At 36.0% G+C, this 18752-nt stretch overlaps 2 protein-coding genes across 5 annotated transcripts; both read right to left on the minus strand.

The window, feature by feature from the left end:
* Positions 1 to 6877: 6877 nt before the first annotated feature.
* On the minus strand, positions 6878 to 18388 carry LOC100779305 (CTL-like protein DDB_G0274487). Of its 4 annotated transcripts, none has more exons than XM_006573183.4 (8): positions 18192 to 18385; positions 17907 to 18076; positions 16954 to 17407; positions 15258 to 15441; positions 14917 to 15141; positions 9342 to 9458; positions 8575 to 8808; positions 6878 to 7404 (listed from the first exon to the last, which is right to left on the minus strand). In XM_006573183.4, exons 3-8 carry the CDS (start codon positions 17364 to 17366, stop codon positions 7198 to 7200), a joined length of 1380 nt encoding a protein of 459 aa, XP_006573246.1. In that variant the 5' UTR covers positions 17367 to 17407; positions 17907 to 18076; positions 18192 to 18385; the 3' UTR covers positions 6878 to 7197. The 4 variants fall into 4 exon arrangements, with proteins under 4 accessions (XP_006573246.1, XP_040873686.1, XP_040873689.1 ...); XM_041017752.1 differs by having other exon boundaries at positions 16954 to 17421; XM_041017755.1 differs by lacking the exon at positions 9342 to 9458 and having other exon boundaries at positions 16954 to 17421; positions 17907 to 18388.
* LOC121175229 (uncharacterized) lies at positions 13379 to 14047 on the minus strand. The gene has a single exon (XM_041017756.1). The coding sequence runs from the start codon at positions 14045 to 14047 to the stop codon at positions 13379 to 13381; it is 669 nt and encodes a 222-aa protein (XP_040873690.1).
* Positions 18389 to 18752: the final 364 nt, after the last annotated feature.

An 18752-nucleotide genomic window follows, 5' to 3' on the forward strand; every position in this document is an offset into this window, starting at 1 on the left:
GAAAAATTTGTTAAAGCCTGGACGAATAAGGTGATGCAGTTAGGAAACACAACAACAAGCAGGTACGAAAATGTTCTTTTTTTTGTTATTAGGGTTGATGAATTCATAGATTTTAATTATTGTATTTCTTTATTGGGATTTGAGTATTTGAAATGTAGGGTTGAATATGTTCATTGGGCTTCAAAAAGACTATTACAGAATAGCCTTGGAGACCTATGTAGTGTTTGGGATGTCATGAACAACATGATCACGCTGCAACACACTGAAATTAAGGCATCCTTTGAGACAAGTATACATGTGGTTGGACATGTTTTTAAAAGTTACCTTATACAAGAGGCTACTTAGCATGGTTCAAGGTATACTTTAAATCAAATTGTTGTTGAGTATGAGCGTGTACATTATGCAGGCAAAAACCCCTCTCGTTGTGGATGTGTGATGAGAACTACTCACAGTCTTCCATGTGCATGTGAGCTATCCAAATATGTTCTTGGTACCATCTCACTTCAGACAATCCATATGTTTTGGCGGAGGCTAAGTTTTTCAGACCAAGGGTTATTTGAGCCCTAGTGACCATAATCAAAGAGATGAAAACCATATCCAAGCGATTTAAGGAGCTTGATGTTTGTGGCAAAGTAACTCTAATGAGTAAACTCTAAAAAATTGCCTATCCTGATCTAAACTGTATGTGTCCTCCTCCAGAAAAGGTCAACACCAAAAGTGCACAGAAGAAACCGATGACCAAACACCAAAGATCAACAAAGCATGATCCGTCTTACTGGGAGTATGTTGATGCTTTATATTTTGTGTAAAATAGTAATTCTTCAGTCAAGCGTAGTGCATCATCTTCTGACCAGGCCATCCAAGAAGGATCATGTTGATGTTGGATCAATTTCATCTGTTCATTCACGATTCCATTGAAAACATTGTGGATGTGAAAACTGACGGTAATTGTGGATATCGTGCAATTGTTGCGTTATTAGATATTGGTGAAGATTCATGGTCATTGGTGCGCAATAATTTGCTTAAAGAACTTGCCAAATGGTCTGATGAGTACATCAACCTCTATGGTGGCATAGACAAATTTGAGGAATTAAAGAGGTCTCTGCTTGTTGATGGATTATCCATGGTATGTAATTTATGTTTTGATTATTTTTTTAAGTTTAGTTTACATAAATGTAATCCGTATAACTAGTTTATGCAGGTTACTATGGATAAGTTGATGGATATAACCGACATGGGATATGTCATTGCATCAAGGTATAATGTTATCATGGTATCATTGTCTCTGTAACAAAGCATGACGTTTTTTCGCGTAATATGTATTGGTCACATATTTGGCAATCATTTTGTTCAGGTATGTTCATCGTGTTCATATTTTTTAATTAATGAAATTAATTGTGTTATCGTAACTTGAAATTTTTTGTGCATGTACAACATGTTTATTTAAGAGACCGTTGTCCCCTACTGCCTGTAGCTTTGTTATGGTCTAGGAATTGTCATCCTCAGGCAAAGTAGTGGCCAACTCCATATATTAGTAGAATGCAACAATACAAAAATTTGATGATGTTCAAAAGAGACTATGTTGATTTAAGCGAACAATGAACATTTACATACTGATGACATTGTAATGTACTACATTAATATATAATTGGTTCACTACATATTCACGTAATTATGTATTATACATTACGTTAAAGTTAACTGTTTAGGGATACTCCTTAACTTAGGGTTTAGTCTTACGTGGTTGTTATAGTTAACTGTGACGTCAATACCAGGGTTTAGTGTTACGCTTTAGGGTTAAATAATTTATCTTTCTTTCTTAGTAATAACATTAATAGTAACATTAAGAAAATTCAAATAAGCTTGGTAAAACGAAAATGTTGTCAAATACAATAAAATTATAAACAGCCTAAATTTTTTCCTAAACAATTGAAAATGTCTTCAAGCGTGATCCGTGTGCCGCCTTCATCGTGACCTGACATAAACATTGCACTCTACATTGACACCCCTAGTGATCCTTAACCAGTCTTGCATGACATCGTGTGCTTTCGTGCCTTCAGTCACTATCCTGAGGTTGAGCAACCACTCCAACCTTTCTGTAATTGCTTGGCAAGCCTCCTATGACATTGACAACAACAGATAAGGTATTACCATATTGCATAATTAAATTAAATGAAATTAAAAATAACATGAATTTATATGTTACCACTGCATGTCTAGGCTGCTCCACATCAAAAGGTGCATGTGCAGGTGCTTCCTCCATAACTGCTGCTACCACTGGGAACTCAGGCATATTTGGTTCCACATATGTCTCATCTTGCACGACAAGTGGATGTCTGGGCAAATCCCCGGGCTGTTTCAGCGTCATGAATGGATGTGAAATCACGTAGAACCAGTGGATGCAGTCCAGTGCACATTGTCCAAGCACAACACAAATCTTCCCCACCAGTGCAAGGTACTCAAAGAAATGCATCCATCTATCGTCAATATCTTCGAACGATAACCTTGATCCTGGAGAGTGTGGAGTAATGGTTTGAACATACCCAAATTGTTGCACCACCCTCTTTGGTCTGTGTATCACGACAACGGGACCCCATCGGATATGTCCAGCAAAACATGAAATGAGGTCAAACTCTCAAACTGCACGGTGGTCACCGTAAGGCATCCAGGAAACATCAGCAGTCGTCAATTGATCAAACGTTTTCGATACGTCGATGCTGGTAATGACTTCGTAGAGGCTTTCGTAGAAGTCCAGCAGCAGGCACGTGGTGACCTTTCATCATAGTCTAGGTCTATAAAAGCCTCAACAGTGGATGGAAAATGCTCATAAATACAACACTACACAAATTTGATCAAAACAAAACAAATTTCAAATGAACATATTCAAAACATATAAAAAAACAATTAAATAACAATCATTGACAATTACCTGTAATAGTGTGTATATCCAGCAAGTTGTCTGCCGTCGTTCTTATAAGTATCATTCAAATTATTGTACATATGCACTAGGGCGGAAGCTCCCCATGCGTAGCTTCTACTCTGACTAAGGTCTCAGAAAGCATCCAAGAACATGACATGCACATGTGTTGCACTCTTGTTAACAAAAAAAGTGTAACCTAACAAATGCAGCAAATAAGCTCGAGCTACTACAGTCCAATGTCTGGGCTCACATTTACTATGATAAATCTCTCGTAGCCATGATAGGCATACATATGCCCCATGACACTGTACTATCTCAACTCTAGCTTCATCTCCAATGACTTCAACTAACTCCATTAACATCAACGCCGCTTCGTCGACATGAAGAGTGTCAAAGTTGTGGAATGCGCCTATGATGGGCAGATGAAGCAAAAAGGCCACATCATCGAGGGTGATGGTGACCTCTCCTATTGGAAGATGGAAATTGTTTGTTTCCTTATGCCACCTCTCGACAAAAGCCGATATAAGCCCCTGATCGTCAGTGTCCAATGAACATGCGATCAAAGGACTTAATCTTGTGCCAGCGATTAGCCCTTTAATTTCAACAGCAAGCCTCCCAATTTTTTGAACTTCCTTCTATGGGAGGATAACTTCAATTCAGGACGTTCCTAAAAAAATTAAAATAATTTTAACAATTTTAACAATAAAAACAAATACTTATTGAAATATAATTTATTAAAAACTATAAATACCTCTCCATTTCAAACAATGATTGCAACATGATCAGCATAGGCAATCAACATTGACGGGTCATGCAACCCGCCTGGAAAACCCTCAAAATCATCAACAACTTCATCATCATGTTCGAATACCTCTTTAGCTATGTCATCCACGTGAGAAGCATCCTCAACAACAGCGACAACTACCTGTTGCCTACGTGCGGATGTTGTGGGCCTTCGCCGCTAGGGAACATCATCTGAATCACGATTATCCTCTCTCCTCAAGGCTCTTCCTATAACTCTGCCTAAGACACAACCTAAACCTCTAGTTCTAACCATAATCTGCAAATTTCCACATACATTAAATTTTTTGTCAAAATTCAAACAATAATTAAGTCAATTACAATACAATCATTCCTAAATAATAAAAAATTATTTTATAGTTAAAAGAAGTACAAAATCCATATATTTAGAATTAAAAAGAAATAACTATTTAAAAATAAAATTCAAAATAAACTATTTTTTTATTTATCTAATAAACAATAACCATTTGCAAACAAATAATAAAATAATATATTTATATTTCATAAAAAAAATATTTATAAACAAATACAAAATTAACATATTTACAATTAGAATTAATAACTATTTCAAAACATAATTCAAAATAAACTATTTTTATTTAAAACACAAACAATACCTATTTTTAAAAAAAAATTAAAATTTATATATTTACAATTAGAAATAAACTAACTATTTAAAAGCATATTCAAAATAAACTATTTTATTTCAAAAATTAACAATAACTATTTACAAACAAAAAAAATCATATATTTATATTTCATAAAAAACCTATTTAAAAACAAACAAAATAATACTTTTTATATAAAAAAAACTTTTTCTATTAAAAAACTAAATTTTCATTTTTTTTAATAATTAAAAAATTAACATACAGATCATCTAATCCGTATGAAGCCAAAAACAAACCAACACTAGAAGCCATTAACGAAGAACACGAAGCTTACCTCGATGGCGGAAGCGGCACAGATGGGTGGAAACGTCCTCAATGCCGACAGCAAGAGCACTCAACAACGACGACACAAAGGAAACCAATGAAGAAAGCAAGAAGAAGAAGGTGTAGCATGAGGGGAAGAGGAGACAACACAGCGTACGGAAGAACAGAGGAACAATCAGGTCAGGTGAGGGAAGATTTTTAAAGTTTAAGTGAAGGACATTTTTGTCACTTCACTTAAATTGCTGGGTGTACCAACAATAATACTGGATGTACCTAACAACACCCCAGAGTGCAACTTCTATATTAGAACGTTCAAAAATTGTTATATATCATTTTTCTTTTGAGCCATTTATTAAAATAATTGGGAATGGTTGACTCCTCACACATAGTTGGTAGTATGAAAATTATTTATTTGTCCTAAAACATTTACCTAGATACGGGGTTGGTTTATTTTATCATAATTCTTATGTCAAAAGTTGGAATCGAAAGGGGATACAAAACAAAAGCCAAGAAGACCAAAATGAATATTATTGAATTATATATGGATGAGTAGTATGTTTTATTTTCAGTTCCTTGCTTATAGTGTCCTGTTTATATTTATATGTTTCTGTATGTTTATATTTTTCTATAGAAGTCTAAAGATCATCTGATTATACATCAAGATGATGTATTCTGCTGAGTGCACGAACAAAATAACAGGAGGAGAAAAAGAATAAAACTAGATACAAAAGCACTGTTTTTAAACATAAATGTCTCTGTTGTCCAAAAGCAGAGTTTTCACATGAAAATTGCAAATGAATATAAAACATTTTTTTCTTAAAAGTTGAGAAAATTACAAGACACTCTCTCATAGGTAATATATACATCATATATTTTTCACAACCTAATTTTCTTTATTTTTGAAGCTATTACGCTACATATTATATAGAAATTATTTTCATTTTCTATCTCTCTCTCACACACACACACTCAATCAGTGACTTTCAAACAATATAATATTATTAAATTTTATTTAAATAAATTATTTTTTCATCAAAAAATATCATTGTATGATAATATAGAGTTTATAAATATTATTATTATTATTATTATAAATTATAAATAAAAAATATTTTTCTTAACTAAATAACTTCTAAATATCATATAGTATCAAGAAAAGGAAAGGAAAAAGAAATTAAAAAAAAAAAGTTTAAAGAAAGAAGGAAAAAAGTGAGAGGAAAAAATTTGTTCACATAAAGTTGAGGTTTAAAAAGTAAATATGTTAGTACTTCTTTTCCTATATATTAATATAGCAATAGCCAATAGATATAAAATATTGTTTTCAGTAAATGTAGTCTTCCGAGCCCCCTGAAGGACCTGCCTCCCCTACTAATTTTATTCCATCATTCTTTTGGGATTACAATTGGCATGCACGAATCACTATGAAAACCCCCTTCCCAAATGATAGTTGGTCTTGGATTGGAGCAATCTCATAGCGATCAGAGCCTTTCCTTTTAACCAAGTGAACTTGATCTTTCAAAAGACCAAGACGTCTGTGATGGGAATCAGCATCGACAGAATCTTTTACCATTGAACAACTCCTGATTTCGAGGCTCCCCGAACGAACAGTTACAGTGAGTTCAGCAACAAGAAGAAGAACAACAACCACAACCATAAACCAGAAGAGAACTGATGTGCTGTTGACTGGTCCTAAGGGCCCAGCTGGGGCTACTGAGGCTAATGGGGCGCAGGTGAAGCCCAAAAGGGATGTTAAGAAACCTGGTTGGTTCTCAGACCATGAGAGTTGAGAAATAACTAGAAGTTGCAAGACTTTTTAGTAATAGTCCAGCATTAGGCATAAAGTAATGGTTTTTATTTAGTTAAAAAGTACTGGGACAGCTGTCCAAGGATCCTAGAGGATCTGTTATATTGCAACCGAAAATGCATTATTGGGATATACAGATTATTTGCCAAACAGAATTCTCTTCTTCAACCACTCAATTCTCTCCCTTCTTCAACCTCTCTATTCTTGGAGACCCTTCCCTTCTGTAACTGGGATGAGCTTAGCTAAACCTCTTCTATCAAGAACACATCATTTAAAAAAAAAATAAAAAATGAAGATATAAAATATTGTTTTGCATCCTCTTAATTTATACATCCACTCTTTAAAAAAAATTGTCCTTTTTTGCCATAAATTGAAGGAAACTGTACATTTTGTGCTTCGGCAGGAAAAAAATACTGTACATTTTGTAAATTATATTAAATATCATACACACCAATAATCAAGACCATCACTGTCTCCAGTTTCTTTTTCTTTAGTTTTTTAGGGGTACAAAATGACTCATATTTGAGGCAACCCAAGGAGCAATGGAACTTACATACCCAACCCAACATTGCTCAAAGCCAGTCACAACCATCAAATTTCCCCCCTATTTGAAGCATGAAGTTACCCTATCAACGTGTCACAAAATGAAACAAAAAGATGCTAATGCGTAAAGGCTAAAGGATTTGACATTAAAATGGACAAGTGTTAAAGTGTGTAGTGTTGTGACATCAAATGATTCCTCAAATAGAGGCGTGTGAATCAAGCTGATCGTGGGTTAAAACTTCCCTTGCACCACGTGAACTCCTATGTTGAAGTCGTTGGTGCAGTGTCTCAGACATCTGGTTGAAAAACTCAGTGTCCCACCTCTGAATCAATAAGGGATCTTCTGCATAACATATGTATATGGATGTAACAGCACTTTCCACCACAACCATAGCAACTCCAACCTGAAAATACATATATTTCATGCAAATATGCATTCACACAAATAAGTAATATGCATTCATGCAAATTCACATTGTCAGTCACTTAAAAAACATACTAAATAAAAATGTATGGATCTACTATGTTTTTAGCTCATGGACTTTTTGTTTTCGACTGATTTTTGTCCCTGAACATTTTTTTTCAATCCTAACTTTTAGTCACTTAGAAAACATACTAAATAAAAATGTTAAAATAGGGATCTACTATGTTTTTAGCTCGTGTACTTTCTGTTTTTAACTGATTTTAGTCCCTGAACATTTTTTTTCCATCCTAACTTGTAGTCCTTTTACAGGTACTAAAAGTAAAGATGAAAAAAAAAATTAAGAAACTAAAAGTAAGGATGAAAAAGAATTAAGGGAAATTGATCAATCAAACAAAAGTTTGGGAACTAAAAATAGAAATCCTATGAAGTTTAGGGACTAAAAGATAGTAAATCCTCAAAATAATTATTAAATTCTTATAGCTCTTTGTGACTATTCAGCCATGGTTAGTTTTGAATGATTTTGGTTAACATGAATTCCTCACTGGAGACCAAAGTATCCATTGTTGTATCTTTTTTGGCATTCTAAAAATCAATTTTTGCAATGACTAGAATTTATAATTGATTTTAACAGTAATGAAAAAATTAGCTTTTCATGTTGACAAAAATTGATTCCAAGTATAGGACCCACAAAATGTATCTATTTCAATTCTTTTGTACTATCCAAACAAAAATATTCTAAAGTTGCTTTTAAAATACCATTCCAAACCTCAGATTCAAAAATCAATTCTCCTTTTTGTTTATATCACCCAAACAGCTTTCCCACTCATTCCAATGCTAAAGCATGCTTTACAAGGCACGTCTTCTCAAAGCAACAATTTTCTCCTTTTGCAATGAATATAAACAGGCACTAACAACAAAAATTCAAAATTATTTTTTCCCAAATCTAAAACAGATTTATGGAAGGAACCTCCGACTGAAGCAATTCTATTATTACAATCTCATTAGTCACAACTTGTTCATTAAAAAAATTATTCAGTGTCACTTATCGGGCGTAGCTTTACCAGACCAACTTTAGAGGATAGGAAGTTCAATAACCAGCATGTAGCCGTCTAAAAAGAAAAAACTTTAAACAAGGAGGTTTTAAACTTACCAAGATCATTCCCATGAGCATAGACGTGGACCCAATCATAAAAGCCCTATCATTCCATTTAATCCATGCCCAAACACCAGAGCAAGTCCCGGTTATTAGCCCACCAAAAATGGTTCCCATTAGCAGCACAGCACCCGAACAATCATAGGCCACAAGTGTTTCTACTCCAGTTGACTGGAATAGCTCCCACGCATCTCTAGCGGAACGGTTAAAGCTTTTACCATAAACAGCAATCTGCAGGGTACATGAGCATAAACCATGCAAGAGTAAGTTCTCCAAGAACTATGGCTGTTAACTGAAATCACCAAACCTCCACAAAAGTTGTGTATTAGTTCAGATATCTAGTTCACATGCTGAGGTATATAATTTGATTTTAACTTATGGGAGAAGCTCAATTTATGTTACCTTCTTATTTTCTCCTATAATGGAGAAGTTCATCCAAACATAACTTGCCATAAATATATCCATCAACTTGGGGAAACAAGTTAAGATTAGCTTATATTGATAATTTCGCAAAGAAGCTTATTGTTACAAGCCAAAAATATAAGCAATTTTTATAAGTCTGAAGATGCTCTGTGGAAGCTAAATGCTCTAATTGTAAACTAAACTACTGTCCTTGTATTTTCACTTCTAACCTCAATAGTAACAGGAAGATGAACTATAAGAAAATCAGCAATATCTCTCATTTTGAATCTTGATTGTCATGGAGATGATGTAAAAAATATCATACATGGGGAGTGATTGCAGATATGGACACAGAAGTCAACCTGAACATAAGCATACTTGTTAAAGAAACGGACAAGAGTCTCCACAAGATGGAAAACGAAATCAACACAGCAAAGCAAACATTCATTATTGCCTATCCTGGATCGGATTCCTCTTATCTGAAAGGCATCAAAATTATGACGAATTAAAAGGGTTAAAAGGATAGTGATAGAAATTGGATAATAATGACTGAATTTTATAGAAACACTCTGCAGGAATTATTCTTTCCAAAACAGAGACAGAATTACAACAATTAGAATCAGAATATTCACTCAAGCAAGCCAAGATTTTGAGAGCTTGGTTCTCTCCCTCCCAAGGTCTAAACCACACATCTTCAGGATAACCAGAATATGATTCTGTTTTTCCTTCTTATTCTACACATACCCATAACTGCCTAATTAAAATAACTGTTCCTAATAAACTGCTCCTAATAATAGTAACTGCTGTCCTATTAAAACTAACTGCTAACTATTCCTAATAAACTGCTCCTAATAATAGTAACTGCTGTCCTATTAAAACTAACTGCTATTGACAGCACATAACAATTATTTTCCCCCCTTCTCTTATAAACATTCTTTATAAGAGGTCTAACAATACTCCCCCCAAAAGAGTCACCTTGTCCTCAAGGTGAAATGAGGGAAACTGTTCCTTGATGACTTCCACGGATTCCCAAGTGGCTTCAAAATCCGGAAGATCTTCCAATTGAATGAGAACTTCAGCAATACCATTAGAATTGTTATGGACAGCTTTGACTTCAGCTGGAAAAACTCGGAGCTCAAATCTTCAGATAACATCAGAGGGAGTGGTTGAGGATTAGCTGTGGCAGCCACTGCTTTCTTCAGAAGAGAGGCATGAAAAACAGGATGTATTTTTCTTGCAGGTGGTAAATCCAATTCAAAAGCAACCAGGCCGATTTGCTTTTTGATTTGGTACGGACCATAAAACCTTGGGCTCAACTTCTCATTTCTCTTTTTAGCAAGAGATTTCAGCCTATAGGGTTGGAGTTTTAGATAGACCCAGTCGCCCACAGAAAGGGTAACAGCACGCCTGGATCGGTCAGCATACGCTTTCATTTGCACTTGAGCTTTTGTCAGATTATCCTTCAAGTCATGTAGAATTTGGTCCCTCTCTTGAGTCAATTGATTCACTTCTTCAACGGCAGAGGGAATAGTGGTCCCTCTAAGTAGATGAGGAGGATCTCTACCATAAAGAGCCTTGAATGGGGTCAATTTCAAGGAGCTATTATAATTGGTGTTGAACCAAAATTCGGCCCAACCTAACCATGTAGTCCATTGCTTGGGTTTAGTCCTAGTGAGACACCTCAAGTAGGTTTCCAAACATCTGTTGACAACCTCTGTTTGGCCATCAGTCTGAGGATGATAGACTGAACTGAACTTCAATTTTGTACCTGCCATTTTAAACAACTCAGACCAGAAATTACTCAAAAAAATCTTATCCCTATCAGACACAATGGTTGAAGGAAACCCATGTAGTTTAACCACTTCTTTAATGAAACTTTCAGCTACATCTTTTGCAGTGAATGGGTGACTCAAAGGAATGAAGTGAGCATATTTAGTCAAACGATCCACCACCACCAATATCACATTCTTACCCTGAGCCTTAGGCAAACCTTGTATGAAATCCATGGAAATGTTAGCCCAAACTTGAGTAGGTATGGGTAGTGGTTGCAATAATCCAGCAGGAGACAAAGTTTGATACTTGTTTATTTGGCAAACTTCACAAGTAGCAACGTATTGCTAAATATCCTTCCTCATCCCCTCCCAATATATAATGGCTGAAATTCTTTTGTAGGTCCTTAAAAGCCCAAAATGCCCTCATATGGCTGAATTGTTGAATTCTTCCAACAACATAGGAATTTTTTAGGATCCTCAAGGCAACACTAACCTTCCTTTAAAAAACAGCTTCCTATCCTTGAAAGTGTAGCCCGGATGAGAATTTATATCTTGCATCAAGTCCTGTATTAGCCCTAGCAATTTCGGATCATTTTGGACTTCAGTCTCCCATTCTTCTAATTCATCAAACTGCACTATAGATAGGGCTGCATAGGTCATCCTCCTGGAAAGAGCATCTGCAACTCGATTTTCATGTCCAGGTTGGTACTGGATTTCAAAATTCAGACCCATCAGTTTAGAAGTCCATTTGAATTGTTCCTCTCCTAAAACTCTTTGATCCGAGAGAAATTTGAGACTCTTTTGATCAGTTAGAATGATGAAATGTCTTCCCATTAAATAATGTCTCCATTTCTGGACTGCTATCACAATAGCCATCAATTCTCTCTCATATACAAACTTAGCTTGTGCCCTTTCTGACAAGGTTTGACTATAAAAAGCCACTGGTCTCCCTTCTTGTAATAGAACAGCCCCCAATCCTTTATTTGAAGCATCAGTCTCTATTGTGAAGTCTTTGGAAAAATCTGGAATAGTAAGTATTGGCAACTCAGCCATCTTACGCTTCAAGTGTTCAAAAGAAATTTGGGCTTCATGATTCCAGTGAAAATTATCCTTCTTCAACAGTTGTGTCAAGGGTGTAGCAATTTTTCCATAATCCTGAACAAATCTTCTATAATATCCTGTGAGGCCTAAGAAACCTCTTAAAGCCTTTAGGTTTTTTGGAATGGGCCACTCCATCATAATTGCAATTTTCTTTGGATCTGCTGCTACTCCTTCCCCTGAAATGATATGCCCCAAATACTCCAACTGTGTTTGGCCAAAAGTGCACTTCTTCTGATTAGCAAACAACTTGTGCTCCCTTTTAGTAATGCAAGCACTGCCTGAAGATGAACTTGATACTCTTGCACCGACTTACTGTAAACCAGAATGTCATCAAAGAAAACCAGAACAAATTTTCTCAAATATGACCTTAACATTTCATTCATGAGGGATTGAAAGGTAGAAGGTGCATTAGTGAGTCCGAAAGGCATTATGACAAACTCGTAATGACCTTCATGGGTTCTGAAAGCCGTCTTTGGAATATCTTCTTCCTTCATTCTGATTTGGAGGTATCCTGACCTTAAGTCCAATTTAGAGAAAATGGCGGCTCCCCCCAATTCATCAAGCAACTCATGATAGGAATTGGAAACTTATCACGTACAGTTATTTTGTTCAGGGCTCTATAATCAACACAAAATCGCCAACCACCGTCTTTCTTTTTAACCAAAATAATAGGACTAGAATATGGACTTACACTAGGTCTAATAATACCAAAGCGAAGCATATCATCTACTAACCTCTCAATTTTATTTTTTTGGTAATGTGGATACCGGTAAGGTCTAAGGTTTGGAATATTGGCTCCTTCTTTGAGAACAATTGCATGATCATGCCGCCTATATAGAGGTAATCCTTGAGGTTCTTGAAAAACATCTTCATACTCATTCAAGACCGCACTTACCCAATCTGGCTGGGGGGGTATCATGAACTTCTTCTTGCGCCAAATTCTGGTATTCCAAGAAAAATCCTTGTCCCTCATTCTTAATGGCTTTCATAATGGATTTGAATGAAGTCGAAGCTCGTGCCAATTCTGGTTCTCCTTTGAGTACATGGTAGCTATTTCCAAGGGGAATTTTAATCATCAATTCCTTGAAATTAGCCCGGATTTCCCCAAGGCTTGACAACCATTCCATTCCCAAAACTATGTCCACTCCACCAAGTTCGAATACAAAGAAATCTTCATGAATTTCCAACCCTTGCATGACTAACTTCAATTTAGGACAAACTCCTTCACAAGGAATTTTTCTTCCATCTCCAACCTCCACATAGTAGGGTGGGGTTTCTTCCACTGTCATTTGACATTCCTTGACTAGTGGAGAAGATATAAAGTTATGTGATGCTCCACAATCGATCAAAACCACCACTTTTTTGTCCCCCAAGGTTCCCCACAACTTGATGAATTTCTTCGTTGTTAATCCGAAAATGCTGTAAATTGACAATTGTAAAGCCTTCATCTCTATCTCATCTTCCCTTTCTGATTCTTGCTCTGCAGACTCTTCATCCATACCCTCCTCCAACAATAAAACTTGCAACTATTTATTTGGACAGATATGACCAGGACCAAATTTTTCATCACACCTAAAACATAACCCCTTGACTCTTTTATCTAGCACTTCAGCATCTGTCAAACTCCTAAAACCCCTCCCTTTAAAGGAAGGATTGGTTCTAGAGTTCCCTCTAGCGCTACCCACCGATAAAGTCACTTGTGTTTGACCCTTAGCATTAGGTTCCCATGTCACTGTCCTCGTGCTATTATAAGTTCTGAATCCAGCCTTAGTTCCCAAACTTGTTCCACTTCCACCATTCCCTTTATTCAGCAAGTTATTTTTCTCATTCACCCTCTGTGCATAGTCCATCAATTCGGTTAATCCCTCAACTAGATGAAGCTTTAATTTTGCCCGTATAACTTCTTTGAGCCCATTCATAAAAATTCCTTTTAAATACGCTGGTTCAGTGCATTTGAGAGGACCGACATACAACTCGAACAGTTCCCGGTAATCTTCCACACTTCCTGTTTGCTTGAGACTTAGCAACAACTCAAACGGACTTTGTAACATGGACGATTGAAAACGGCGTATCACCGCGGACCGGAATTCGCTCCAAGTTGGGTCGTCCGCACTAAATTCCCACCATTGATACCAAGTTAACGCCTTTCCCTCCATCGCCACCATAACCGCTTGTAGTTTTTCAGGGTCGTTCATTCCTTTCAGTTCGAAGTATCGTTCTACGCGAATTGTCCAACCGAATGCGTCCTCCCCATTGAAAACAGGAATTTCGAGTTTTCTGAGGATTGCGAATTTTTTTGGTGTCGTCGTCGTTCACGGTATGGTTGTCGCCGTTGATGGATTCGTCCCTGTTAGAACGCGTCGTGATTCTGCGTACAGTTTCCACCAATTCATTCAATTGCCTACGAATTTCCACTCGCTTTTGTCTGTCTTCTTCGCGGCTCTTCTCCCAGTTTTCTCGCATGGCTAGTAAGCCTTCGAATCTGCACTCAAGAAACTCCACGCGTGCATCCATTCCTCTTGTTGAAACCATCTACCGTCCTAGGAAACAAAAACTGCAGTGATACCAATTGATAGAAATTGGATAATAATGACTGAGTTTTATAGAAACACTTTGCAGGAATTATTCTTTCCAAAACAGAGACAGAATTACAACAATTAGAATCAGAATATTCACTCAAACAAGCCAAGATTTCGAGAGCTTGGTTCTCTCCCTCCCAAGGTCTAAACCACACATCTTCAGGATAACCAGAATATGATTCTATTTTTCTTCTTATTCAACACATACCCATAACTGCCTAATTAAAATAACTGTTCCTAATAAACTGCTCCTAATAATAGTAACTGCTGTCCTATTAAAACTAACTGCTAACTATTCCTAATAAACTGCCCCTAATAATAGTAATTGTTGTCCTATTAAAACTAACTGCTATTGATAGCACATAACAATTATCCCCCCCCCCCCCCCCCCCTAAACATTCTTTATAAGAGGTCTAACAGATAGCTTCCATATATAAAGGAAATGAACATGAAGTAATTCACAAAAAGCAAGTGGTCGATAGTACCTCCCATCGCAGTGTCCTAATTGCAGCTGTGAATAATGAACCATAACAAATGCTCCCAAAAGAAGTCGTTAAAGCATATTGTAGACATTTCATAAAGGAGTTAGCGGGAATTGATACAGCCTCTCTACCACCATGGATACTAACAAGAACCACTGTCCCAGACACTATAACATGCACAGTGTTGCAGAGTACAGCACCTGTCCAAAATAAGCTTATAGAGAGGACCTGCGTTAATGATGACAATATCAGTGTAATCAGATTACACAATCTGCAGCCATAAATAACCAGTTCCAACTCCCAACAAGCACAGACAAAATTAAGAGCAAAACTTGCCAGCTCACCACTAGAAGCCACCAGCGTCCACCGTCACCCATGCTTGAAGCCACAACACCAGCAGCTCCAAATGACCATAAGGCCATCCATAAAAGCACAACAAGCATAAATGCATATGCTACTCTCATAACTTCAGGAATATTCCATACCATCTTGACAGCCTTTTGCAGAACCAACATTGTAAATGGAAGTCTACAGAAGAAAAAATAAAGAGCCATAGATAATCATTTTTACAACGCACTTAATTATACAGAAAGCAAAAAGACAAGCATGAAGAAATCAGACTACAATAATAAGTAAAAATGTAAAATGACAGCTAATGGCTTCAAAAACTTGGAAAATCTCAATGCTTGTCTGTCAATACATGAAAGCATCCGTGGTATAAAAAATTCTTGTAAACGTAGTCATATGTAAACAATAACTTACATGCATTTCCATGGAAGGAAAACATTATGTTATAAATACACTTGTCAATTAATGGTGATGTTTTTAAATTGACATCTTACAACACTAGCCTACTTGGATGTCCAATGAAAGTCTTAGATACAGAGTACTTCATTCATCCATTAGCTAATTCAACAGCATAAAATGAACTATGTCCTCTCACCATAATTGCATCACAAAATCTGACTCTCATAATCTAGGCATCATAAACAATCAATAATAGACATAAAACTTGGTTGTCAACATGTATTTCACAACTCAACAAAATTAAATATTACAGAAATTGAATAAAAATTGTCAAGAATCCAGATTCAACAATCTCAGGTCCCTCACATCGAAAAATGCAGTAATTCAGGAAGAATAAAGCATTTCAGGTATTGGGAATTCAATAAACAATTATTACTTTCTTTAAGTAATTAGGCAAGACTTTGAGGGGTAGAGCTCACAAAAGGTTGAGCACTTTGTCCCTAGAATAAAGCATTTCATGTATTGGGAATTCAATAAATTAATACTATCTTTAAGTATTTCGGCAAGTCTCTGAGTGGTTGAGCTCACAAAAGGTTGAGCACTTTGACCCTAGAATAAAGTATTTTACATATTGGGAATTCAATGAACAATTAATACTTTTTTTAAGTAATTAGGCAGTCTCTGAGTGGTGGAGCTCACAAAAAGTTGAGCACTTTGACCATAAGAAAAACATTCAGATCCGTACTTTAATTTTGTAAGAAACAATTAAACTAGTGTAATCAACAAGAAAGTGAATTCCACCCATGAGGGTTCAACCTCTTGAAAGCTTCCCTCTCTATAGAATTAACCATCAAAACAACATAGGCCACCGTAATTCCATTTGCTGTGATGAGAAAAGACAATTCCATGTCCACAAAAAACGGGTGATTTTATAAAAGTTTTGAAACACTTAAGAACAACTAATGCAGCCAGTCTCAATAATAAATCAGCAACATCTTCAAACATTAACATCCCTCAAAAACACAACCATAAAATGCCAAAATGGATGTGCCAACAACCAATAAGGTTTCCAAAAAGGTTCTGCAACCACAACTGTGGCTGCAACCTCACGTTTTAAAAGACTACAGTTACAGCCACACCATTTGCCCACAATATCAAAAGATTGTGAGTTGTGACAAAACCGCAATTCAAAGGCAACATAAAACACATCCAAAAGGGAGATTTTATACCAGTTTAAATTACGTCAATTCAACATAAAAACACATCCAAGGGCCACTTTGATTATTCCCATACCTTTCTATGACAGAAATCACATACAAGAACTGAAGGGCTGCCCCAATAGCAAAGGCAACACCCCAGAAAAACTGCTCTGCCCAGAAACACAAAACACTGATCACAGCAAGGTAAGTGGTGAGTATGTGCACAGACACCTTCATCATCTGGGTGGCGCGCGAGCCTAACAGCAGCAACCAACTCCATCCAAGGGCGGTTCCTAGGCCACCGGCCACTGCATAAAGCGGCCAGTAATCCTCCGTCAAACCAGCCTCATTCTCCATGAACCGGTAGGTGTACTTATCAATGTCAAGCCTGTTCTTTTGCTTGAACCTGTTGAGGCCTAAAACCCCAAGAACCAAACCCATACCAACCAAATGGATCACAAATATCCCTAACCAGAACACGTCGTGCCAACGCCGTTGTTGCTCCATTTCTTGTCACCAATTCACTGTGTGGCAACTTCTATATAGTCCTGCAATGCATTTTCTCAAAAACAAAATAATTATAAGCTTCATCTCTCCCTACTTATCATTGAAAAAAATAAATGAATAAAGAGAAGGTAATTGGGGTATCCCCATATAGATCACAATCATAGAAAATTAAGACGTGAGAAGAAAAACAATTATGGCATATAAAGAGTAAAGAGCTAAAAAAACACATTTGTATTTGTTCATCTGGGGTAAGCAAAATCAATAAAAATTATCAAAAATTCTTTTTTTTTCACTAACTCGTAGTTGGGGTAGCCAGACCAGAAGGAAATAAAAATAAAAAAACAAAAAACTTTACGCCCTTTATAGGATAACTTTTGCCATAAAAGTAGTTTAACTAGGATACCATAAAAGAAGTGATTTTCATTTATGATTCTTGGTTTTCCAGTGAACAGTAATATTTGGGGTAGCAAGACAGAACAAAGCTAGAGAAAAAGTGATGATGGAAATTGAACAATAGAGAGTAGAATGTGATTGAGGTACCTAATTGTTGGTGGTGAAACAGTAGAGAGTGGAAGAGAAATAGGTAAAGTTCACCACTGTAAGAGAAGTAGAAACATAGCACCTTGTTGTAGAGAGAGAAAGAGGTATATCAATTCGATGAAAGGATCATGAATTCATGATAGCAAAGGCCAAAACTTTCAATGGGGGCACTGAAAATAATAAATAAATATTAAGGAACAGTAATGAAAGAAGAGTTTTAAACAGGGAACGTTATGAAATGATTGAAGTGAAAATGGAGGGTAAAACTAAAATGAAACACTCAACGGCTAACAAAGAAAGATGAATTTTCAGAGTATGAGAGAGAGAAAGAGAGAGAGAGAGCTTTTAGTGAGAGGTGCCACGCGCCATGATTATGGCATTGCCATGCGTATGAGGTTGTGAAGCTAATGGGGTGGGGTGGCAGTGGAATGGTATCAGTATGAGGACTAATAATTATTGTAAAGCAAATCTGAAACATTTGTCGGTGTAATAATGAATATCAACTTATAAGAAAATGGAGGAAACCACCCGTTTTGCATAATGTTGGTGACGCTGGTTGGAAAAAATAAAATTATTGGATGTGACTTGGAAAGATAAGTTTAAGTTAACTGCTTTTAAAAATAAGAAAAATTACAATTACTTTTCTTTAAAATGAACTTGTAAATTTTTATTTTATTTTAAGATTAATTTTTAAACTCTAATAATAAAAATAGTAATATTTATTATTCAATTAATTTTTAATTAAAGAAATAACCAATTATGATATGAATATATATCGTTACATTTAATGTTAATTAAGAAATTGTGTATTATATAAACAATTTAAAAATAGAAGATATTATTTTA

Source organism: Glycine max, chromosome 1 (genome assembly GCF_000004515.6).
Source record: "Glycine max cultivar Williams 82 chromosome 1, Glycine_max_v4.0, whole genome shotgun sequence".
Taxonomy (NCBI): Eukaryota; Viridiplantae; Streptophyta; class Magnoliopsida; order Fabales; family Fabaceae; genus Glycine; species Glycine max.

Coding starts and splice junctions, on each gene's coding strand:
- LOC121175229 (XM_041017756.1), bottom strand. CDS start 14,047: ATGAACGACCCTGAAAAACTACAAGCGGTTATGGTGGCGATGGAGGGA.
- LOC100779305 (XM_006573183.4), bottom strand. CDS start 17,366: ATGGAGCAACAACGGCGTTGGCACGACGTGTTCTGGTTAGGGATATTT. Junction 15,142..15,257: donor GACGCTGGTGGCTTCTAGTG/GTGAGCTGGCAA, acceptor TCATTAACGCAG/GTCCTCTCTATAAGCTTATT. Junction 8,809..9,341: donor ACAAGTATGCTTATGTTCAG/GTTGACTTCTGT, acceptor TGTACCCTGCAG/ATTGCTGTTTATGGTAAAAG.